Below are 25520 nucleotides of genomic sequence, written 5' to 3'. Positions count from 1 at the left end.
TTCTTTTTCTTACCTAATGGTCTTGGCTAGGACTCCCAGTACTGTATTGAATAGAAGTGGTGAGAGTGGACATCTTTATCTTGGCCTTATTCTAGATCTTAGAAGAAAGCCTTTCAACTTTTCATCATTTTGTATGATGTTAGTTTTGGGCCTTTACTATATGGCCTTCATTGTACTGAGGAGAATGCCTTGTATATACCTAATTTGTTGAGAGCTTTTATCCTGAAAGGGTGTTAAATTTTGTCAAGTACTTTGTCTGCATCTGTTAGGATGATCATGTGATTTTTTTTTGAAAGATTATAATATATTCTCTGGAAAACATTCAGTAGTACAAAAGCCATCCCTGAGCCCTCCTTCAGGTCCACAGCTGGTAGAATAGTCCAGAAATCCTTGAGCTCTGGAACAGTCCCTGGTCAGTCCTTGGGCAACACGGGTTGACTATAATGGAAGAACCTGCTCAAGAATGGTTCTTGACATCTGGAGAATCCTTTCCAGAAAGATCACTTCAAACTCAATAATGAGGTCCCCATGTTTCTTGGGCACCTTGGGAAGAGGGTGGGCTTCTCTGGGAACTTTTCACTGCATGCCAAGCCTGACGACATCTTTGAACACAACGGGTATGGTCCTGATGTCCATAGTGAGGACATTGACTGTACAGCCACACAGAGCCTCCCAAAGACTGATCCTGATGACATCAGAGTCATCTCTCTTAGAGATATTTTGTGGCTTGTCCCTTAAAACAAAGATGATATCAGCTGAAGTGTTGTTGGAAGTCTGGTCTCCTTCCTTGGGGAAGGTGACTTTGGTCCCTTCTTTCCACCCCTGCTTCACTTCCACAGTCAAGATTTTGTCTTCATTGTGGATGCTCTTTCTGTCGGGATTCAGCCACATATGAGAGATTTTCATCTTCATGTTACAGCTGCTGTCGATCTCTTCAAGTGAGACCCTAAGGTCATGGGTGACAGAGGGATCTTGTTTCTTTTGGGTGGGCTCATGGGCAGGACACGAGTGGCTAAAGTTCATGTTGGTGAAGCCACCCATGCCCATAGGGAAGCCAGAGAACAGGTCATCGATGTCCATGCCTTCCTCCCCATTGCGCTGCCAAAAAAAGGTGTCAAAGGGATTTTGGCCACCGAAGAACTCAGCAAACATGGCATGAGAGTCTCCATGGAATTTGTAGCTGAATGAGATACCATTAGTGCCGCTACTACTCCTGCCGCTGGGGCCACCGCCCTTCAGGCCTTCCACCCCTCAGCAGTTGAAGATTTCGTGCTTGCATGGGCCACTGAGCACATTGTAGGCCTCCGCGATCTTATCAGGATGATCTTGTGATTTTGTTCTTCCTTCTGTTTATGTACTATGTCACATTCATTTGCATATGTTGAAGCATCTTTGCAACCCAGTGATAAATTCCATTTGGTCATGTTGTATATTTTAATATGCTATTAAATTTGGTCTGCTAGTATTTCATTGAGGATATTTGTATCTATATTCATCCAGGGATATTGACTTGCGGTTTTCTTGTGTCTTTGTCTGACTTTGGTATGAGGGTGATATTGGCCTCGTAAAGTAAGTTTGGAAATGTTCTCTGTTTTTTGAAAGAGTTTAAGAAGGATTAATAATTATTCTTGAAATATTTGGAATTCATGCATTAACCCAATCGGTCCTGGGCTTTCTTTGTTGAGAGGTTGGTGATGTTCTGACCTGCGATCTTGAAATAGGATTTCTGCAGCTCATGCTAATTTGGCATCTGGCAAGAACCAGAGTCAGTACTATCTTTTCTCTTTCTTTCCCTCCATTCTCTTCTTTTGTATCATCAACTGAGCCTGTCTATACTAGGGTTTTTTTCAGTCTATGTTCTGTGTATTCTGTGGCTGGTTTAAAACTTGGTCCCAAGAATTTGTGATGCTGACATATTCAAGAGGTAGGCCTATATCCCTCCCTCCATGAAGTTTTGGGTGGTTTGTTACTTTTTGTTCTGTTATTGATGAATCCCTTAGTTATATACAAATTTACTAATTTGTTCTTCAGTAACTCCCATATTAAATTTTATACCATCTACTGACGTTTTATTGCATGACTTAATGTTTTATTTCTAAAATTTCTACTCATTTATATATATATGTGTGTGTATAGATATAAAATCTAGTTTTATTTCAGCCTCATGGTTTGCTTCTCTCATAATTAATTATCTATTTTGTGGGTATAGTCCTGAAATCATCTTTACAAGTATCTTTTTAAAAAATTGCATTATGAGTAGTACGTTTTAAAAAGTATGTTCTCTATCCTTTCTTTCCCCACCAATATTTATCCCTAGACCACCCAGCCATGGTCTAGAATCAGGTCTTATAATAGTGACTTCGGCTTCTGATCCAACATAGTACAAAACAATACTTATCCAAAATAGTACAGTTGATTTCATTGAGCCTGTTAGCTATAAGGTTTAGCATGTAGTCTTTGTATTCCAGCTTCCATAGGTCTGAAACATACTACAATGAATAACTTCAGGAATCTTTCTGTAGTGGCTATGTTTGCTTCATTTCTAGTGTTTGCATTTAAAATTTTACCTATTATCTCTGTTTAGAGAAAAGTGCAGTACATAAAAACATTAGCTTGCTTTACCAGTTGAAACAAAACACTTGTTACTTTTACTTTTTAATATTATGTTTCAGTGTTCTATAAACACAAATATTTCTATAATATTATAAAAAGTTATATAGATAGGGAAATGAGGTCAAATTTTAGGCTGTAGAGGATGTGTGATTAATCACGTACTTTGATACTCAACTCTGTAGAAAATAAACCTTTATATATGAGAATTATATGGATAAATTTTGCTTTTGAGAATGAGACAGATTTATCTGTAAATATAAAAACAAAAAGCATAGACACAGAAAGCAATATATATACATATATTTATCTTTGGTAGAATTAAATAAAGACAAAGAGATCAATTCCATTTTAATTTCAGCATGTAAATCTATATTTAAATGACAACTATCATACTTAGCTTATAAATATATAAATATGTCTAATTTTAAATTTGCATAGTTAATATCTATTTATTAATTTTATAACTAATGGAAATTTAAGAGAGTTAAAACATTATAAACATAAACAAGTTAAAAGATTTTTATGTTTGCTTTAAGATAATGTAACATAGTATTACAAAGAAATACTCATTTTTAATAAATTGTGCTCTATATGGATAATTCCAGGCTTAAAAATCTGCTCTTCATCCCAGATAAGAGTTTGCTTATAAAATGGTAACATTGGGTTATAGTCCAAATAATACAGTAAATGTCCATGAATCCATATATAAAGAAATGAGTAAAATATAAATGTAGGAGAAGTGACAAGCATTCTTTAAAAAATTTCAGTTAATTAGTGTAAAAGGAATCAGAAATTCACCATTCACTGCCACAGTTATTAATTGCCACAGGAAACAGCCAGTAATGGATACTAAAATTAGTGGGCAAAAGTTAAAGCAGAAACATTATATTTGCATTGTAGTTTCAAAGTATCTCTCCCCATATTAATTACAAGAGGAAAAATAGTAACATTATAGTAAATATTATCTTAACCAAGTGCTCAAGATTGACATCAGTTTAACACTACTGACCTATATACTTAAAAATGGTTAATATTCTACCACAGTAAAAAAACATGAACATTACCAGATAAGACATTTTGACATCATGTACCCCCTGATATGATGGATTGAGAAGGTCACAGTATCATTTCTGTAATATTCTTCCCAGTAATGCAGAACAATCTAATTATGAGAAAACAAAGACAATGTCGAATTGAGGGACATACTTGTTAACAACAAGCTTATTGTGGTTATCATATGCTGTATACCTTAAACAGTGCTATGTCAATTATACCTCAGTGTAACTGGAAGAAACTGAAATTTTCAATTTTACAAATAACTGACCATTACTCTTCAAAAGTCTCAAGGTCATCAAAGACAAAAGGTTAAGGGACGATGGTGAATAGCAGAAACTAAATTCATTGTGAGATCCTAGATTGGATCCTTGAAAAGAAAAAGGACAGTAGGGTAAAATCTGAATAACATCTTTAGTTTAGTTAATAGAATTGTACCAATGTTAATTTCTTAATTTTGTTGACTGTGCTATGGTTCGGAGAAGGCGATGGCACCCCACTCCAGTTCTCCTGCCTGGAAAATCCCATGGATGGCGGAGCCTGGTAGGCTGCAGTCCTTGGGGTCGCTGAGGGTCAGACACGACTGAGCGACTTCACTTTCCCTTTTCACTTTCATGCATTGGAGAAGGAAATGGCAACCCACTCCAGTGTTCTTGCCTGGAGAATCCCAGGGACTGGGGAGCCTGGTGGGCTGCTATCTATGGGGTCACACAGAGTTGGACACAACTGAAGTGACTTAGCAGCAGCAGTGCTATGGTTATGTAAGATGGTAACATCAAGGGAAGCCAGGTGAAGGGTATATGATAACTCTATACTATTCTTGCAGTTTTATGAGTCTAAAATTATCTCATAAGGAATTTAAATCCTTTTAAAAAACTTTTGTTGTAACTCGAAACTTCCAGTAGAAATGTAGATTTATATGCATTTCAAAGTTAAATAGGTAATTGAAGCTATTTGCCCAAACTAGAGGTACTGCTTCTCTACCCTTGGAATACCAGGTACAAATATTGTGCTTAACATACCCCTTGTGGGTCTGTGTTTACATGTTATGTAAAATAAGGTACATAACTACAGACTCATTAAAGCAAACTCTTAAACAGTTAAGGCACAATTGGTCATATTAATTGTATCCTTGAAATGTTAATATTTTAATTTCAGTTTTTAAAGTTTAGAATGAGAGAACTTAAAATAGCTTATAGATTGAATTTGATTCCCTACTCCATTTTATGAATGATATGCTAGGAACTACCTCTTAGTCTCAATGTATGTCATCACATCAGCATGCTCAGAGGGGAAAATGGCTTAAGATCAACTCTGATAATAGGTGAAAATCTTTTTTTTTAAGGCTACTTATTTGGTATTAATGAATTCTTTTTCCTTTAATATCTTGTTTATTTATTTATTTTACTTTACAATATTGTATTGGTTTTGCCATACTTCAACATGAATCCGCCACAAGTATCTTCTGTAGATGTTTGTAGTCTGTTTTTTTCCTTATCCACTTTTCATTCTCGATATTCAAATAACTATTCTCTGATGGGGAATGAGATAGGTATAAAGAGACCTAAGACTTGCCTAAGGCTCCCCAAGAACCATTAAGAAATTTAACTTAATTTTAGCAAACATTCCTGAACTGAATCTCCTTATCCTTATATCTGTCTTTATATTTGCAAATAAGGCAAATCCTTTTTCTTCTTTATCCTTCCTCCCATCTAGTTATCTATTGAGGACCACCATTCACCAGACATTTGCATGATTGTGAATGGTGGTACAAGACATTGATTCAGAAATGATCTCTACTCATCAAGGGATAAAAATCTAGAAATTTCTGAATAATGATAAACTATATTTCTACTTCTCAACCTGACTGCTTTCTGATACATCAAAACTAGAAGCTAGTTCTCTTCCCCTAAGCATGTGTAACTTTCTAATAGAAAATAACTTAAAGGCAAGATAACACAGTATCTATGGAACTGTTTCCAGAGCCAGAACTAGTGAACTTCCACAGGAGACATGGGTAATGGTTACATATAGTCATCAGATACTTGGTCTTGGCCCTCTGACCCCCGAGACCTGTTCCTATCAGAATCTAGTGGTAATCTGGAGCCAGCCTCTGTTTTTGCCTCTCCATTTCCTTGGGGGGAAGGGAAGTTGGGCATAAAGCGCTTAAGAAACCGGAACTCACTATTGCTAGTGCCAGTGGCTGAGCACATCTCATAGGGACAAGGCTGCGATATGGGTCCACTGGCTCCTCCTTGTACCAGGTTGTTAGAGAAATTGCAGTCATCATAGAAATGCTCTTGAATTGTGAACTTTTCTCTGTGTTTTATCTTCTGGCAGATATGTATAATGAAGATCACTGTGACAGAGAGGAGAAAGAGAAAGGAAAGCACAGCCAGAGAAATGACTAAATATTTAGTAGATGGATTTACCCTTGTAGGATGCTTAAATGTATCCCGAAACTGCAGATAGGGCTCAGAAAAGCCATCTACCAGGAGAATGTTAAGTGAGACAGTAGTAGAAAGAGCTGGTTGGCCATGATCCTGAACAAGAATGACCAGTTTCTGCATCATGGGGTCTCTCTCAGATACCTGCCGCAATGTACGGATTTCCCCATTTTGTTGCTGAACAGAGAATAACCCAAGGTCAGTGGCTTTAAATAGATGATATGAAAGCCAAGAATTCTGGCCCGAGTCACCATCCACTGCCACCACCTTGGTCACCAGGTAGCCTGCCTCTGCAGACCTGGGCACCAGGTCATTGCAGGGCAAAGTGCCATTTTGCAGTGGGTACAAGATCATTGGACGGTTATCATTGTCATCCAGGACAACCACTCTGACAGTAACCTGGCTACTCAGTGACAGGAAGCCCCCATCAGTTGCCTTTACCACAAACTGAAAATGTTGAATGGCCTCATAATCCATCGTTCTCAATGCATAGAGTTTCCCATTGTCTGAATTTATGGAGATGTAAGCAAAGACTGATAGATCTCCACTTTTTGGAGGCAACAGGGAATATGTTACTTTGGCATTCTCACCCAAATCTAGATCCTCAGCAAGGACTTTGCCAATAAAAACTGCAGGGCTGTTGTTTTCTCTAACAGTCAAGATGTAGGAATCTTCCTGAAATACTGGGGGGTTGTCATTAATGTCTGATATTAGCACTTCTATCACAGTCTCCGAGGACAGAGTAGGTGGTCCAGTATCCATGGCAACAAGGGTGATATTATAGCCAGAGACCTCCTCCCGATCCAAGCCTCTGTCAGTGACCAGTGAGTAGGAGTTCCGGAATGTAGGTTTGACTGCAAAGGGAAGGTCTTCTTTGAGAAAGCAGGTGATTTTTCCTCCCACTCGAATGTCCCGGTCTCGGATAGAAAAAAGGGCCACGACAGTCTGTAGTGGAGAGTCCTCAGGGAGAGGGCTGGACACAGAGGAGACTGTAACTTCAGGAGGATTGTCATTAACATCCATTACTTCCACCAGGACTTTGCTGTGGGCAGAGAGGCCTCCTCCATCGGTAGCTTGAATGTCAATGTCGTATGTTTCAAACACTTCAAAATCTAGGGGCCCTCTTAGTCGAATTTCTCCAGTTTCAGAGTGAATCTGAAATGTCTGGAGAATTACTTCTGGGTTTTGAGCTAAAGAGTAAGTTATCTCCTTGTTGGAGCCCTCGTCCAGGTCTGTGGCAGTCACCGTAGCCACCAGGGAACCGTTGGCGCTATTTTCCAGTACCTGAGCGCGGTACACCAGTCGAGAGAATTGGGGCACGTGATCATTGACGTCCAGAACCTCCACCCGGATGTGGGCGGTGCCAGACTTGGGTGGAGACCCGCCGTCCACAGCTGTAATTGTCAAGTTGACTTCTGGCTGCTCCTCTCTATCCAGGGGTTTATCCAGCACTAGTTCGGCATATTTGGGCCCGTGGCTGCGGAAGCGGGTGTGCAGGTGGAAATACTCATTGGCGCTTAGAGTGTAGTTTTGGAGACCGTTGAGTCCGACGTCCAGATCTTGGGCGCTCTGCAGAGGAAACCGTGAACCCAGGGGGGTGCTCTCCGGAATCCTTAAAAGAGGCTCCTTGTTTAGGAAAACCGGGGCATTGTCATTGATGTCAAATACCCTGACCTCCACACGAAAGGACTGCAGTGGCTCCACCAGGACTACTTCAAAGTGCAGAACGCATGGGTCGGCTTTGCCACAGAGTGACTCCCGATCCAGTTTCTCCTTCACGAACAGATCCCCTGTTTTGCGGTGGAGCCGGAAATGCAGTTTATTGCCCTCGGAAACGAGCCGCGCCCCGCGCGCAGCCAGCTTCCCTACCTCCAGCCCCAGGTCCTTAGCCACATTAGCTACAAATGAGCCGCTCTCCATCTCCTCTGCCACTGAATAGCGAATGGTTGCTGCACCCCCCCTAGATAAGCACAGAAAAAGGAGAAGAGTTTCCACTTGCCTGCTTTGCAGGAGTTTTCTGCATGCAGTCGCCATTCTTTTCTCAGAAGCGCACTCTCAGCAGCAGCTGCCACCTGTTGCGGGTACACTTTAAACTTCTCTGCCAACAGGTTCCGGTTTTGCTAGCCTCTAACCGCAGTGCCTCCGAAGGCTAACCGAGCTGGGTGAGCTGTTTTGAACTTGGAAGAAAAATTACGTTGAGCAACTCAACTCCCCAGTCCCCAGTCTATCGAATGTATTAATAGATATGTTCTCATTCTGGAAAGTTAGGTAGAGGTTGAAATTTGTTGCCAAAGCAACAGCAAACTCACCTTTCGTTTCCCTTTCAGGGGAAAAAAAAAAAAGCCCTTGGGAATTGAGAAGCCAATGAGGATACTTGTTAAGCGAGCTTAAGGCTGAAGTCATCGTGTCTGTGAGCCGGCTGGGGATGCTGCAGCGAACAGGGAGGTGTTAAGGTACTGGGCAAACCCCACACACTGCGCCTGGAGACCAAAGGAAAGGCAGAAAGATACCGCAGAGTCTTCTGAAGCCTGAACCAGCTGGGTGGGGGTGGGGGCTTGGAGGAAATGATCAGTAGGAAAAGAGGACAGACAGACATCATCCTTCAGGAAACTGGAGTCCAGTAGGTACATTGGATAGGGCAGCTGTTCAACTTGCCTCATGATATGCATAAATCCATTCTTTTCCCTGGAATCCTCGAATGCTCAAATCCTCAAAAACCAGCAACTGGTTTGTTACTCATCATTAAGATGGAATTAGTACTTATTGGGTATATTTCTATATACTGGTATGTGTTAAGTAATTCACATGCATTATCTGATTTAACCCTTGCATCAACAACTCTGGAGTACTCATCATTTCTTTTTTACAGATGAAATTGAGAAGTTATGTTATTCCCCTAGGGCCCTCTACCTAGTAAATATGAAATAATAATAATAAAGTTTTATTAATTTATTAAGATAATTTAGTTTTGTCTGACACAATTCATGCTCATTATTAGTATGTAAATCTGCTTCCCAAATAATATAGTAGATAAATGAAGTGAAGACAAATGTTTGGCTTTAGATTTTAGAGGAAATTAAATAATAGACTACTTACATACATTGGAAATGGCCCAATAGAAATTGTGCAAGGTATTTGTTCAGAGTTTCTTTAATAGTCATAAGATCATAGAATGTTTAAGAATGCAACTCACAAAAATTAGGTCCATCTCCCCACCCCCTTTTGAAAAATATTTGATTGCACTGGGTCTTAGTTACAGGATTCAAACTCTTAGTTGCAGTATGTGGAATCTAGTTCCCTGACCAGGGATCTAACCTGGGCCGGCCTGTGTTGGGAGCACTGAGTCTAAGGCACTGGACCACCATGTAAGTCTCTCCTCTTTTTTTAAATAGATGAAAAACTAAGTCCCAAATGATTAAATCACTTGCCCAGTCCATACAGCTACTCCTAGCAATATAAGAACTAGAATCTGCCTTCTGACACTGTCTGATGCTCGTTATTCCCTTTGTGGAAAACAAAAACAACTATATATAGTGTATAGAATGTTAAAAAAAAGTGCAGTAGGTAATCTTCAGAATCTGGTCTCTTTTCATTGATACTTAGTTCAGGACTTGTATTTAATTGAGTGAAAGGTGATTTGGGGGTGGTTTGAAGTAGGACTATGTCAAATATCAACAAATATAGACTTAGGTAAGGAGAAGCTGCTTTAAAAGACCATTGCAATAACAGAACTCTTCACAAAATCTGCAAATGTCTCAAGCAGAAGAAAAAAAAGTTTTTTAAAATTAGGAGTAACTCAGAATTTTATTGTTGGCTATATTAATAATTCTCATGCAGAAAATGAAAAAAATGGGAGGAGGCTAAAACTGTAGTTGGTAATTCATATTAGCCAGGATAGAGAAATACTTGGTCATGTTTGTGGATTGGAAAATGTACCTTTATGCCTGTTTGTGGCATCTTCTTGTTTTTCTCTTAATCCATCACCATCACACAGTAGCCATTTCTAATATTGTTGTTCTGTGAACCTGTTTTTGTTCAACACGAGAACAACACAGCCTGGCTCTGAGTATCAGGCTAGCTCCTAACTGTCACAGACTAATTTTTGTCTTTTTCAGCATGAATACAGCAAAAACTCATTTAGTCATTCTATTGTTCTACTGTTCATAGAAGTTTGTCATTATGCATGTCACTTTGTACACAAGTGTATACATTTGAAGGAGGGGGTATATACCTAGAAGTGGCATTGGTGTCATAGGGTTTGCTCTCTTCAGCTTTATCCAATACTGCCAAACTGCTTTCTAAGAACTTGTACCAATTACACTCTCATCAGCAGGATAACTTCCAGTTATTCTAATTATTACCAATACTTGACATTACTAATCTTAAATTTTAACCATTTTTGCTATCTCATTGTAGGCTTAATTTGCATTTCTGATTATTAATTAGTGATGTAGTAGGGCACTATTTAAGAATATATTTGGTTGTCTGGATAACCTTTGGTTGGGGCAGTGTTGTTCAGTTTTCTTGCCCTTTTTTTTTATATGGATTGTCTTTTTCCTATTAATTTGTTGTAGTTATTCCTATATTCTAACTATGAGTGCTGCTGCTGCTAAGTCGCTTCAGTCGTGTCCGACTCTGTGCGACCCCATAGACGGCAGCCCACCAGGCTCCCCTGTCCCTCGGATTCTCCAGGCAAGGACACTGGAGTGGGTTGCCATTTCCTTCTCCAATGCATGAAAGTGAAAAGTGAAAGTGAAGTCGCTCAGTCATGTCTGACTCTTAGCAACCTCATGGACTGCAGCCTACCAGGCTCCTCGGTCCATGGGATTTTCCAGGCAATAGTACTAGAGTGGGTTGCCATTGCCTTCTCTGAGTCCTGAGTATCTCTTTATCATTAAGAAAAAGAGAAATGCTTATCCTTAGTTGATATAGAGCTTACTTTTATATTTAATATATAGCTATAGAGTTTTTATTGAAAAAGGAGGTATTTCTCCCAGTGATTAACTCATTAACCAGTAGCTTATTGCATCCTAAGTCTTTTTTTTTTAGATTAAGATATAATTGATACAACATTATGAGTTTAAGGTATACAACTTGATTCAATATATATTGCTAAATGCTCAGCATAGTACGTCTAATTAACATTCATCACCACACATAGTTAAAAGTTCTCATCACAAGAAAGAACAAACTTAGAAGACCTTTTCTCTTAGCAGTTTTCAAATATACAATTCAGTGTTATTAACTATAGTCACCACCTAGGAATCTTAATACAGTCAATTTCTAAGTAACTCATTCAAGACTCATAAATTTTAAGAATTCTTGCAACTTGAAATATAAGAATATGCTGCTCTTTAATTGGTTCCTCTGAATCTTAATTTGTTTAGTTAGTTCCCCGGGTATGTATTAATATCTGCTTGATGGGATTAAATTACAAACTACTTACTTTCTCCTCTGAAAAACTTTGGGCCCTTTAAACATTGTGGTATTTTTTAAGGAAGTTTTTATTCTTTCCAGTGAAGGTAAAATTAGGACCAAATAAATCTACAGCCTACTAGCCTGTAATGTCAGGGTCTTTACTCAAAGTCTGGTTACTGGAAAGAGGAGCAAAGTAAAGCTAGGAAAATATCTTGATGTTTTGGGAGAATAAAAAATGCATTCCAAAACTGTAGCTAAGTATTAACTCTTAAGCTTTTAAAAAATCTTATTTTGAAATAATTTAAACCTACAGAAGAGTTACAAGAGTTTTGACAATTACCCATTACTTAACTATAATTTGGTTTGACCAAATTTTAGTTAGACTTCTCTTCTCCTCCTAGGCCCCTGAACTTTAACTCATCTCCAAACTCAAGTCCTGAAATACAGACATCCCCTACTTAATGATTCATTCAGAGAATTGATCAACCATAGAGGGAAAAATACTCCTGTTCCAACACCCTGATTATACTATCTGCTTGCTGTATCCCCTTGCCATACTCCCACACGAAGTTACTGTTAGCCCTGCCTACCTCTCCCTTCCCAGGTGGCTTAGATGGTAAAGAATCTACCTGCAATGCAGGAGACCTGAGTTTGATCCCTGGGTCAGGAAGATCCTCTGGAGAAGGAAATGGCTACCCACTCCAGTGTTCTTGCCTGGAGCATTTTATGGATAGAGGAGCCTGGTGGACTATAGTACATGGGGTCAAAAAGAGTTGGACATGACTGAGCGACTAACATAACACCTCTTCCTAATTTTATTTTTAAAAAACTTTTTTTTTCTGTTTGAGACATTTGCAGATTTTGTGATCAGTGAGTTCTGGTATTACAGTAGTCTTTTAAAACAACTTCTCCTTACCTAAGTCCAGACTTATTGATATTTGACATAATAAGTAACCATCTAGATTCACCAATTTAGCTCCATTTGTTCACTTTTTCTCATATATATATATATATATACACACGTATGTCTATATATATTATGTACATCATGCATTATATGTACATATACACATTTATTATTCAAAAAGTCACTCTCCTTGTTAAATTCTTGAATTTGGCCATGTGAATTATACCAAACCCTCACAATGGGTTTAGTTCAATTTTCCATTTTGGGCTTGACCCTATGAGTTCCTTTGGCCAATGGGATATTAGCAGACAGCATTGAATTGTGTCCTTCAGAAAACTGTGTTTAAATCCTAACTTCTAGTATCTGTGAATGTGACCTTTTCAGATATCATCAAGTTAAGATAAACTTATATGGAATTAGGGCAAACTCGAAGTCTGATGACTGATATGCTTATAGAGATATAGAGGCATGCAGACACACATAGGGAAGAAGGCCATGTAATGATGAAGCTAAGAGACTGAGCTGATGCTGCTATGAGCCAAAGCATGCCAAGGATCACTGGCAACAACCAGAAGCTAGGAAATGGTAAGTAAGCATCCTTCCCTAGTCTTCGGAGGGAGCAGGGCCCTGCTGACACCTCGATTTCAGACTTTCAGCCTCCAAACAACGAGAGAATATAGGTTTGCTTTTTAAAGCCACCCAGTTTGTGGTAATTTGTTGTAGCAATCCTAGGAAACTTAATACACCAAGTAAAGTAACCTGTGGCTTGAAATATGCTGCTGCAGTAACTGCCCTCTTGTTCTTCTGCCATGTCTGTGAGAACATTTTCAGGATAGCCCACTGATTCAAGGATGAGGATGGAACAACACTGGACACAACCTGTATACTAAAGCCAAGCGCAGCTCATCTCAGCCTAAGTCTTCTTACCTCCAGAGGTATGAGTGAGAAGTCATGTTGTTTTGAGCTATTAAGTTTTGTGCTGCATTATGAGAAGGAAAGGGAAGGAGGGAGGAGAAAGCAAAAAGAAAGAAAGCTAACAGAATGGCATCCTACTCTAGTATTCTTGCCTGGAAAATTCCACGGACTGAAGAGTTGGAGACAACCGACCACAGACACACACACACACAGAGTATGTAAACACTGAATTTTGTAGTGAGCTAGTTGCACACATTTTAACATATCATCCCTAAATATCTCAACATGTATGTCTTACAAACAAGGGCATTCTGCCATGTGACTTCAAATACAGTTATCACACTCAGTGAATTCAACATGAACACTATTACCCAGTATTGTGTTCAATATTCTGATTTCTTCCATTGTTTCAATAATGCCCTTTGGGGCTGTTTTTTAATTTGGATATAATCAAGCTTTGCATATTCAAATGTCATGTGTTTCTAGTTTCCTTTAAACTAGAACAGTTCAAAGAAAATATTTGACTTTTTTTTTTCATGACATTGTCTTAAAGAGTCATTTTACAGCATATCCCTCATTTTGGGCATTGTGTCTTCGTTCAGGTGAGATATTTTGAAATCAGTACTGCCTTGGAGATGTTGTATTTTCTATGCATTACATCAGAAGGCATATACTGTCATTTCATCCCATTACTGATGATACTAAGTTTGACATAATTTTGTTACAAAACAGTGTTCAAAAACCTTTCAATTTGAAAGGTACCACCTTTTAACTTTTCATGATTATTTATCTTTGGAGGGATGCTTCAAAACTATGTGAATATCATGTGAAGAAAAGAGAACCCTTGTGCACTGTTGGTGGGAATGAAAATTGGTACAGCCACAATGAAAATAGTATGGAGATTCTTCAAAAACTTAAAAGTAGAGCTTCCATATGACCAGAAATTCCACTCCTAGGTATTTATCTAAACAGAAACACTAATTAGAAAAGATATATGTACTCCTATGTTCACTGCAGCTTATTTACAGTAGTCAAGATATGGAAGCAGCCTGGATAAAGAGGATGTGGTAGGTGGGTGGCTGTAGGGGTGTGACTTAGAATATTGGGGCTTCCTTGATGGCTCAGATGGTAAGGAATCTGCCTGCAATGCAGGAGACCCAGGTTCAGTCCCTGAGTCAAGACAATCCCCTGGAGAAGGGAGTGGCTACCCACTCCAGTATTCTTGCCTTAGCCACAAAAAAAGAATGAAATTGTGGCATTTGTGGCAACACGGATGGTCCTAGAAAGTATTATGCTAAGTGAAAAAAGAGAAAGACAGAACTATATGATTTCCCTTACATGCGGAATCTTAAAAGTTAACAAACATAACGAAGCAGGAACAGTTACAGCTAGAACACATGGGTGATTTCCAGGGGGAAGGGTGGGAGACGAAAGAAATAGGTGAGGAAGATTAAGGAGTACAGGGAGATTAAGAAGTATAAATTCCAGTTACAAAGTAAATGAGTCAAGAGGATGAAACACACTGTGTGGGGAATAGTCAATGTTGTTCAGTTGCTAAGTCGTGTCCGACTCTGTGACCCCGTGGACTACAGCATGCCAGGCTTCCCTTTCCTTCACCATCTCCACTATGTAATATTAAATCACTGTGGTGGTTACCAGGAGCTAACAGTGTTGTAAGTCAACTATACTTCAAAAAAAAAACAAAGTCACAGAAAAAGAGATCAGACTTGTGGCTGGGGTGGGAGGGGGAATTGTATGAAGGTAATCAGAAGGTTCAAAGTTAGAAGCTTCCAGTTATAAGTAAGTATTAGGGATGTAATATACAACATGATTAGTATAATTTAGCACTGCCTTATATGTGAAAGTTGAGAGTTCTCATCATATGGAATTTTTTTTCCTATTTCATTTTATACCTACATGAGATGATGAATGTTCACTAAACTTTTTGTGATAATCATTTCATGATGTAAGTCAAGTCGTTATGCTGTTTGCCTTGTACTTATATAGTACATATGTCATGAGACTGGAAGGGAAAAACTAGGAATATCCTGTTTTCAAACAATTTTAGTACTCAGTGCTTTCCAACATCCATGGGTGATACTTGCCTATGTTAATATATACTTGTATACTTGATACTTGTATAACATATACAAGTATCTGTGGTATGTTTATGTATAATCATGGTATTTATATTTTCAGTCCACTAAAACAGGTTTTTTCCTTTCCATCCCCCAGTTGATATTTATATTAGCCTTGTACCAAAGTGAGAATCTTTGTTTCCTAACACTATCAATATATTTACTCATTATGTGTATACTGAAACATGTTGTTTTTATAGTAAGATTTGGCAGTCATGATCCTTGGTATTTGCCCTAAGTAGCTGAAAACTTATGTCCACACAAATGTTTATAACAGCTTTATTCATAATTGCCAAAACTTGAAGCAACTAAGATGTCCTTCAATAGGTGAATTAATAAACTGATATATCCAGATAGTGAATTAGTCTTTATTATTCAGCACTAAAAAGAAATGAGTTATCAAGCCATGAAAAGATATGGAGGAAAATTAAGTGCACCCTATTTAAATGCATCCTAACAAAGTGAAAGAAGCCAGCCTGAAAAGGCTGTATACTATGATTCCAGCTGTAATTCTAAAAATGGCAAAACTACAGAAACAGTAAAAAAAAAAAAATGGTTGCCAGGGCTTAGGGATGAGGGAGGAAGACTATGTGGAGCACACAGGATTTTTTAAAATGAACTATATTACTACACACGTGTAACTGCAGTACTGGCTAATATGCCCATTGGCTGTTTCTATTATTATATTCAAGCTTGAAATAGTCTTCTAATCATATTTATAAGTGTATCAGTATCTGGGATACCCTCTATTTTCTTTTGTATGTACTCCATAAGTAAAAAAAAAACCACAAACTTTCTTAGCACATTTTAAAACACTAAGTTCACACCTGAAGTTTTAGACTTTATTGTTACTTTAGGGTTGTCCTTTCATTGTTTATTTTCACGCATTTTAGGTTTCTTATTCCATTTGACAGGAACAAGAGGCTTTAAGGGTATAGATATCTATCTTAGGCAGCTCAGCTTACTGCAGCTGCTTTTCACCTACCATCTGTTGCTTTAAATGACAGTACCCCTTATGGTTTACCACGTGCATGTACGTATAATCTTTCTGTCTTCCACAGTAACATAAGAAGCTTTAATGTAAACCAGTACCATTTATATTACATTCTTAAACAAATGGCTTTCATACCCATGTTGACTCTGGTAGGAAAGATTATAGGTCTCTTTCCATGAAATCTGACAGGTGTTTGAGAAACTTCCCATTGTAACCAAATGGGAGTCTAGGTTAGAACATTAATTCTTCTCTTAAACTCTGACCAGTTTATCTCCTTTATCGATGATAATTCAAGTAATTTTCCCCACACTTAATACCTAAATTTTTATTAAAATCAGTATTTTAAAAAAATGTTTTATGTTTTAAAACACAAGAAGAGTAAATGAGAAAACATAACAATACTAAAGTGTGTTGGCTGACAAAGCCAAGTGTGCCACTTGGGTAGTTCTTTTTCTGAGGTTGCCAAGTTTAAGAAAGAAATTCATTTTTACTTAGTTTGCTAGAAGTGATTTTACACTGTAACCCACAGATCATATAGTAAGCCTCTGGTTATAAAGCAGTGACTTGTTTCGGAATTATGGGGAGAGTGATATGAAATTAATAAGGAACAAGAGGTTACCATCAAAAACATTGAAATTTTGAAGTCAGTTGGGATTTTGACATTACAGCCTCAAAAGTACCCACCTTTTCATAGTATTTTTATAAATATAACATTTGAAAGAAGCATACCATTAACCTCTTTCTCCTTTTATTCTCATTATCAAAAGAATACTTACTCAGCAACCTGATTGATTTCAGGGACTCCCCATCTGAAGTTAAATGAACAAATTTCCCAGTGACTGTAAAAGTACACACAGTGAAAATAGACGGGGTAAACATAAGCATACCATGACTTTCCTATCTTGCCAACTCTGATAGTTTATATACTAGTCCTGGAAGAAAATAAGAAACATGAGGTTTTCTTTTAGAATCCTTACGACCTCGTAACCACTTCCTAGTTATAATTACAGGGTTTTTTTTTTTCTTCCAGAAACTTTCTTGAATGTATTTGGCTAATGCAGCTTCGAAAGCATTTCTTTCTGTAAAATGTACTCTGGGAATATTTTACTAACTATTTCTAAATGTCTATAAAAACAGATACTTTTCTAATAGCAAGATATACTGAAAGAAATGATCGGGAAATTTTAAACATATTTGCAAATTACTTGGGAGGTGGTAGAAGTGCGAGATCACTCTCGGAATTATCAATTCTCCTATACTTCTGTGACTTTTAAAAATAGCCAGTTCTCCCCCAAATCACTTCCTAAGGTTCAATATTCCAAAACCTTATTAAGGTCTCAATCTAAAGTCCTTTTTGAACTTATCAAAAGCATTTTCCTTATTTACCACCAGATGGCAGATGGATCCACTTTTTGGAGAGTGAACCTGACCCCGCCCTACCGGAAGTTGTCATGCAAAGAAACCCTCTCTGGCCACGCCTAGAGTTCAGCACCACCGACGCGGACAGCGACACCGCCCAATTTAGTCCCATGACTCGCTGCAGAGATTTTCACCTGACAAAGGAATTGGCCAATCCCAACTGGTTCCAAAGGCTGCGTGACTGACTAGTCTACAATGCCAGATATGGAGGGGGAAAGCTCTTGATTTGGGACATAAAGGCTGGCAGAGGAAGCAGTTCATTTCAAATAATATTTCATAATGCAAAACCCTGGGTTTGCCTTCTCACTGCCCATCAGATTCTAAGTGCATTCTGCTGTGCGAGAGACAATAGATTAACCAACCTTGGTGTGTTGGTTTATTCCGACACAACACGTAAGACAACGAAGGCGGAACAAAAGTCCGTGTGAGTTATGGCGGCCAATCCCTTTTCTTGCACAAAGCTGCCTGTCAGCTTTTCTAAGAAGCCGGCATGAGGACAGACTGCTTTTTCTGCACAGTTTTCTAGTTAGTCTCAAGAACCCAAACAGCAGCTCTTTTTCTTCACATGAAATTACTATTTGAGAGAGGTTGGACTGAAACGAGTGTGCTCTGGAAGGTGACGGTTTAGGTGTCATCTTTCCAGTTGCCTAGCAACAAACGAAACAGAGCACATTTGCAGGTTTTAATTCACATCTTAGAACAGCAAAACCCAAGGGCAAATGAAAATGGGCTCAGGGCAGTGTAACATATTAACTAGGTCTAGTGTTTAGAACACTCTAAGTCTCAGTGTTGGGGCAGCATGTAGAGCTTATGGGGAAAAGTAGCTGTTAAAGATGAACGAATAAGCTAAATGAAGCTGATTTATAGCTGTACTTTATTGGTGTGGTATGGATTGCTTTCTCTTTTCCCACTGTTTAGGCAGCAATAATTCATACCTTGAACCAGCAGAGGGCGAATCGACTGCATTTTTTGCCCCCCAGACACTCCCTTCCTTCACCCCCACTTCCTCTCATCCCTTGCCCCGGGGGAAATTAATTTACTAGGTTCTTCAAATATAGACCAAGGAAGGAAGATGTGGAGGAGGAAGAGCAGCAGTGCAGAACTCACCAGGACTCCTGCCCTGTCAGCTTTGGATCGGGGGCTGCTCTCGTGTCCCCTTACTTGGAGCTGCAGAGGGAATTGCAGGTTTTCCCAGGAGGCAGCAGGGATAAGAAGCAGCCCACCCTCAGAAGGCATGGATATTTGTGATTACTAGCTTCAGAGGATTGGGAGAGTCAGAGGTAACTTGGTTACACCACAGATAAACCTATGAAGGTTTGAAAGAGAAAAGAACCAGTACCCTTCTCAGGGCCAGTAATGAATGGCTCAGTATGCTGGAACATGAACAACAACAACAAAAGGCTCTGCTCTTGCTTCCATACTCTAGGGACAAAAATGGGGTGGGGGTAGGGAAAGGAAAAGATGAAAGACTAAGAGTCTGACTGAGTCGGTCTTTAAAACAGAAAAGCCACTCAGGGAGCGAGACAATGAGAAAAAGCCTGCCAGAACACAGGGCAGAGCAATAAAGCATGCTGTACAAAGTTAATTTATTGTCAGGCGGAGCCCTCTGCATTCTGGACAAGCATACCACTGGCTCCAGAGGGGTGTTTTACCTTGTTTTGTAAGACTTTGCAGAGTCTTCTTGGGCAGGCTGCCAGAAATCCCATTAATTGGACATGCCCTTTCTCCACATATTTATGTTTCAGTCTCAAACTAGTAAAATTAAATTTTTTCTGGAGACCATTAAACTAAATTTTATGCGGCATTGTATTTTCTCTCCTTCAGTCATTAAATTTCTGTCAAGCTTGTTTTTAAAGGACCATTTCATTAATAAATTCAATTCATGAGGAAGTATGATACTCTGTTAAAGCTAATGATGGGTAGACCAAGAGTAAAGTATTTTAGGATAGATCAACATTTTTTAGAAAGCATGATTTGATTCTATTTCATCATTAATCTTACAGATAAATTCCACTTTGATGGAGTTGTATTACACACCTTTGTTTCTGTAGCATTCTGTTATAAATTTTCTGTGCATATACCAAACTTCATTCATGTTACACTAGGATGCAAACAAGTGCTTAAAACTGGTTAATATAATCTCCCTATAGAAACCAGAATTATCTCTTAAAAACTGAAGTAGTAAGTCACTGAACAAGTAGTCATGTATGGATGTGAGAGTTGGACTATAAAAAAGCTGAGCACTGAAGAATTAATGCCTTTGAACTGTGGTGTTGGAGAAGACTCTTGAGAGTCCTTTGGACTGCAAGGAGATCCAACTAGTCCATCCTAAAGGAAATCAGCCCTGAATAATCATTGGGAGAACTAATGCTGGAGCTCCAATACTTTGGCCACCTGATGCAAAGAGCTGACTCACTGGAAAAGACTCTGATGCTGGGAAAGATTGAAGGCAGGAGGAGAAGGGGACAAGAGAGAATAAGTCGGATGGCATCACCAACTCAATGGACATGAGTTTGAGCAAGCTCCAGGAGTTGCTGATGGACAGGGAAGCCTGTTGTGCTGCAGTCCATGGGGTCACAAAGAGTTGGACATGACTGAGTGACTGAACTGAACTGATTAGTCATGTGAAAAAAAATGGGGTGGATGAGGCTCTAAGTATGATTCTAGCATGTAGTTACAAAGACAGGTGTCAGATAATCATTGTATCTTTGTTTTACCAGGTTATAATATCTGATACCAAAGTTTAAAAAAAATACTCAGAAAAATATACTCTCTGATTCACCTATTTACTCAGCAGATACTTATTAATCATCTGTTAAGTGTCAGACCCTCTTCTAGGCTCTGGGTACACAGTACAAAGTCTCTGCCTATAGGGAGCCATTTGCAGCAACATGGATAGACCTAGAGATTGTCATGCTGAGTGAAATAAGTCAGACATCATATGATACTGCTTATATGTAGAATCTTCAAGAAAAAAAAGGTACACATGAACTTATCTGCAAAACAGAAATAGAGGGACTTTGGTGTGGTTAAAAATTCACCTGCCAGTGCAGGGGACATAGGTTCTATCCCTGGTCTGGGAAGATCCCACATGCCAAGGAGCAATTAAGCCTGTGTGCCACAACTACTGTCCTACAAGCTTCAACTACTGAGCTTCCCATGCCTAGAGCCTGTGCCCTACAACGAGAAGCCACTGCAAAGACAAGCCCACGCACCACAATGAAGAGTAGCCCCCACTCGCCACAACTAGAGAAAGCCCACACAGCAACGAAGACTCAGTGCAGCCCTGAATAAATAAATGAAATTTTAAAACATAGTTCCAGGTGTAGAAAACAAACTTATGCTCACAAGGGATTAGGGTAGTGGATAAATTAGAAGTTTGGGATTAAAATACAAATGCTATATAAAATAGATGACTAATAACAACCTATTGTATAGCACAGGAAGCTCTACTCAATACTCTGTAATGATCTGCATGGGAAAAGAATCTTTAAGAAGGGGATAAATGTGTATGTATAACTGATTCACTTTGCTGTAGATCTTAAACATAACACTGTAAATCAACTATACTCCAATAAAAAATTTAAAAAGAAAGGGATGATGAGAAACCCAGAAGGTTTTGAATGGAGATCCAAATGAAATTTAAAAAAAAGATAAGTCTGGTTGTTGTATGGGTATAAGAAGGGATCCCAGTTAGAAGGCCATTGCAGAAATTGGGCAGAATTGAAAGATACGCATGTACCCCAGTGTTCATTGCAGCACTGTTTTCAATAGCCAGGACATGGAAGCAACATAAATGTCCATTGGCAGTCAAACGTGTAAGGAAGTTGTGGGACATATACACAATGGAATATTACTCAGCTGTAAAAAAAGAATGCATATGAGTCAGTTCTAATGAAGTGGATGAAACAGCCTATTATACAGAGTAAGTCAGAAAGAGAAACACTAATACAGTATATTAATGCATATATATAGAATTTAGAATGACAGTAATGATGGTGCAAGGTAGCAAAAGAAACAGATGTAAAGAACAGACTTTTGGACTATGTGGGAGAAGGTGAGGGTGAGATATTTGAGAGAATAGCATTAAAACATGTACATTACCATATGTAAAATAGATGACCAATGCAAGTTTGATACATGAAGCAGGGCACTCAAAGCCAGTGCTCTGGAACAACCCAGAGGGATGGATTGGGGAGGGAGATGGGAGGGGTGTTCGGGATGGGTGGGACATGTGCACCTGTGGCTGATTCCTGTCAATGCATGGCAAAAACCACCATAATGCTATAAAGTAATTATCCTCCAATTAATTTTAAATAGTGATAGTGTGAATTAGGGTGATAAGTGCTGGAGTTAACATAAATTGATTGGATTTGATTCATATTTTAAAGATAAAATTTGACATGATTTGATAATGGTCTTATATAATGTTAAAGAAAATGGCCCTCTGGGGTATTTTTGGTATTGGTGGTGCCATTTACTGTTAGGGAAGTTCAGGGTTAGTTTTAGTATGAAAAAGGTTGAGAATTGTGGCCATGCACAATTTGAAATGCTTGTTAAACATAAGTTGTGTTGATTGAGCTACTAGTTATTTGGGTCTGTGGACTTATGGGGGGATATCACATCTAGAAAGACTTGAGAAAAGATTAGGAAAACTATAAAGCAGTGAAATTTGATAATCACTTAGGGAATTAATGTAGTTAGAAAAGAGGGCCAATGCTAGGGTACATCAGCCTTTTGAGGTCTAGGAAATGGAGAGAAGTCAGCAAAGGAGATGGGAGTAGCCAGTTGGTCATAGAAAATCAGATGAGTGTTCCAAAAGTCATGTGGAGAAATTGTGTCAAGAAGGAAGAAGGCAATACAGCTGTATTTAGTGAGATGAAACTTGAGGTTCAAAGATGGAGGTCCTTTGTGACCTTGGCAGAGTAGATTCAATGAAGTGATTAAAACTTGATTTAATGTGACAACCTATTGTGAAAATATTATGCAGCTTGGATTTCTTTTAAATACTACCATTTGAAGTAGAGATTACATGAACTTCCAGCTTTGATGGCCTATATACATGTAATAAATTCTAAATTCCTTGATATTAGATCAAAATATATAGGTACTTGACTGTAATGGTGGCTTCCTGAAGGATATACTGAGGCAGTTTCTTTGTAGCTCTGTGGATAGTATTTAATCCTCTGCCTATGATTTCCCTAATTGGGAAACTCTTTTCCTCTTTTGAGGTAATTACAGATGCCTACTGTGCCTCAAAATAGAAACATAAATGTCCTTGATGTAGAGATCCTCATTTGAACTTCCTATTTTGTCTGAACCAGTGGCTTTCAAAGCATTTTCTAAGACCTAGTTCACAAACTAGTTTTTTATGTTCACTTGCTTATATGCCATTTAAGCTGTTTCTGATATTCACAATCATAATCACTAGGCCTCCTATTCTTGCAAATTGTCCATGCCACAGAGTTTTTAAATCCTCATGGGCCAAATAAAGGAGTTTTAGAATTCAATCACTAAAAAAAAAGCCTAAGCCACCAAAACAGAAATATAGACCAATGGAACAAGATAGAAAGCCCAGAAATAAACTCACACACCTACGGGTACCTTATTTTTGACAAAGGGAGCAAGAATATACAATGGGGCAAAGAGAGTCTCTTCAGTAAGTGCTGCCGGGAAAACTGGACAGCTATGTGTAAAGAATAAAATTAGAATACTCTCTTAACACCATACACAAAGATAAACTCAAAATGGATTAAAGACCTAAATGTAAGGCCAGAATCTAAAACTCTTAGAGGAAAACATAGAACACTCTATGACATAAATCACAGCAAGATCCTCTTATGTCCCACCTCCTAGAGTTCGGTTCAGTCACTCAGTCATGTCTGGCTCTGCAAGACCCCAAGGACTGCAGCACGCCAGGCCTCCCTGTCCGTCACCAACTCCCGGAGTTTACTCAAACTCATGTCCATTGAGTCGGTGATGCCATCCAACCATCTCATCCTCTGTCATCCCCTTTTCCTGCCTTCAATCTTTCCTAGCATCAGGGTCTTTTCAAATGAGTCAGTTCTTTGCATCAGGTGGCCAAAGTATTTAAGTTTCAGCCTCAGTATCAGTCTTTCCACTGAATATTCAGGACTGATTACCTTTAGGATGGACTGGTTGGATCTCCCTGCAGTCCAAGGGACTCTCAAAAGTCTTCTCCAACACCACAGTTCAAAAGCACCAATTCTTCAGCGCTCAGCTTTCTTTATAGTCCAACTCTCACATCCATACATGACTACTGAAAAAAACCATAGCTTTGACTAGACGGACATTTGTTGGCAAAGTAATATCTCTGCCTTTTAATATGCTGTCTAGGTTGGTCATAACTTTTCTTCCAAGGAGCAAGTGTCTGTTAATTTCATGACTGCAGTCACCATCTGTGGTGATGTTGTATTTCTCCTTAGAGTAATGGAAATAAAAACAAAAATAAGTAGGATCTGATTAAACTTAAAAGCTTTTGCACAGCAAAGGAAACTATAAACAAGGTAAAAATATGACCCTCAGAATGTGAGAAAATAATAGTAAATTTAACAACTGACAGAGGATTAATTTCCAAAATATACAAGCAGCTCATACAGCTCAATACCAGAAAAACAAGCCAATCAAAAAGTGGGCAAAAGACCTAAACAGACATTTCTCCAAAGAAGACATACAGATGGCTGATAAACACATCCAAAGATACTCATCGCTTATTTGAGGAATGCAAATCAAAACTACAATGAGATAGCACCTCACACAGGTCAGAATGGCTATCAAAAAATCTACAAACAATGCTGGAGAGGGTGTAGAGAAAAGAGAACCCTCTTGCACTCTTGGAGGGAATGTAAACTGATACAGTCACTATGGACGATGGTATGGAGATTCCTAAAAAGCTAGGAATAAAACCACCATATGACCCAGGAATCCCACTCCTAGTCATATACCCTGAGGAAACCAAAATTTTAAAAAATATATGTACCCCAAAGTTCACTGCAGCACTGTTTACAATAGCTAGAACATGGAAGCAACCTAGTTGTCCATCAACAGATAAATGAATAAAGAAACTCTGATACATATATACAATAGAATATTAGCCATAAAAAAGGAATGCATTTGAATCAGTTATAATGAGGTAGATGGGCCTAGAGCCTATTACACAGAGTGAAGTAAGTCAGAAATAGAAAAACAAACATCATATATTAACATGTATGTGGAATCTAGAAAGATGGTACTGATGAACCTATTTGCAGGGCAACCATGGAGACACAGACAGAGAACAGATTTATGGATGTAGGGTGGGATGTATGGAGAGAGTAACATGGAAACATATATATTACCATACGTAAAATAGATAGCCAGTGGAAATTTGCTGTGTGACTCGGAACTCAAACCAGGGCTCTATAGCAACCTAAAGGAGTGGGATGGTGGGGGAGGTTTAAGAGGGAGGGGACATAGGTACACCTATGGCTGATTCATGTTGGTGTTTGGCAGAAACCAACACAATATTGTACAGCAATTGTCCTTCAACTAAAATATATATATATATATATATAATGTAAGCTAGCTCTTTTTCATGGACATGTTAAATCAAGGGA

General features: G+C 38.6%; 1 protein-coding gene and 1 pseudogene across 1 annotated transcript; both read right to left on the bottom strand.

The window, feature by feature from the left end:
* Nucleotides 1-438: 438 nt before the first annotated feature.
* LOC138441836 (dnaJ homolog subfamily B member 1 pseudogene) lies at nucleotides 439-1308 on the bottom strand (annotated as a pseudogene).
* A 4382-nt stretch (nucleotides 1309-5690) lies between these two features.
* Nucleotides 5691-8147, bottom strand: PCDHB1 (protocadherin beta 1). Its single transcript, XM_069589858.1, has one exon. It carries the CDS (start codon nucleotides 8145-8147, stop codon nucleotides 5691-5693), a length of 2457 nt encoding a protein of 818 aa, XP_069445959.1.
* Between the last annotated feature and the right edge of the window lie 17373 nt (nucleotides 8148-25520).

Source organism: Ovis canadensis, chromosome 5, assembly GCF_042477335.2.
Source record: "Ovis canadensis isolate MfBH-ARS-UI-01 breed Bighorn chromosome 5, ARS-UI_OviCan_v2, whole genome shotgun sequence".
Taxonomy (NCBI): Eukaryota; Metazoa; Chordata; class Mammalia; order Artiodactyla; family Bovidae; genus Ovis; species Ovis canadensis.
Note: the sequence above shows the minus strand (reverse complement) of the source record. Positions and strands in the feature narration are given on the sequence as shown.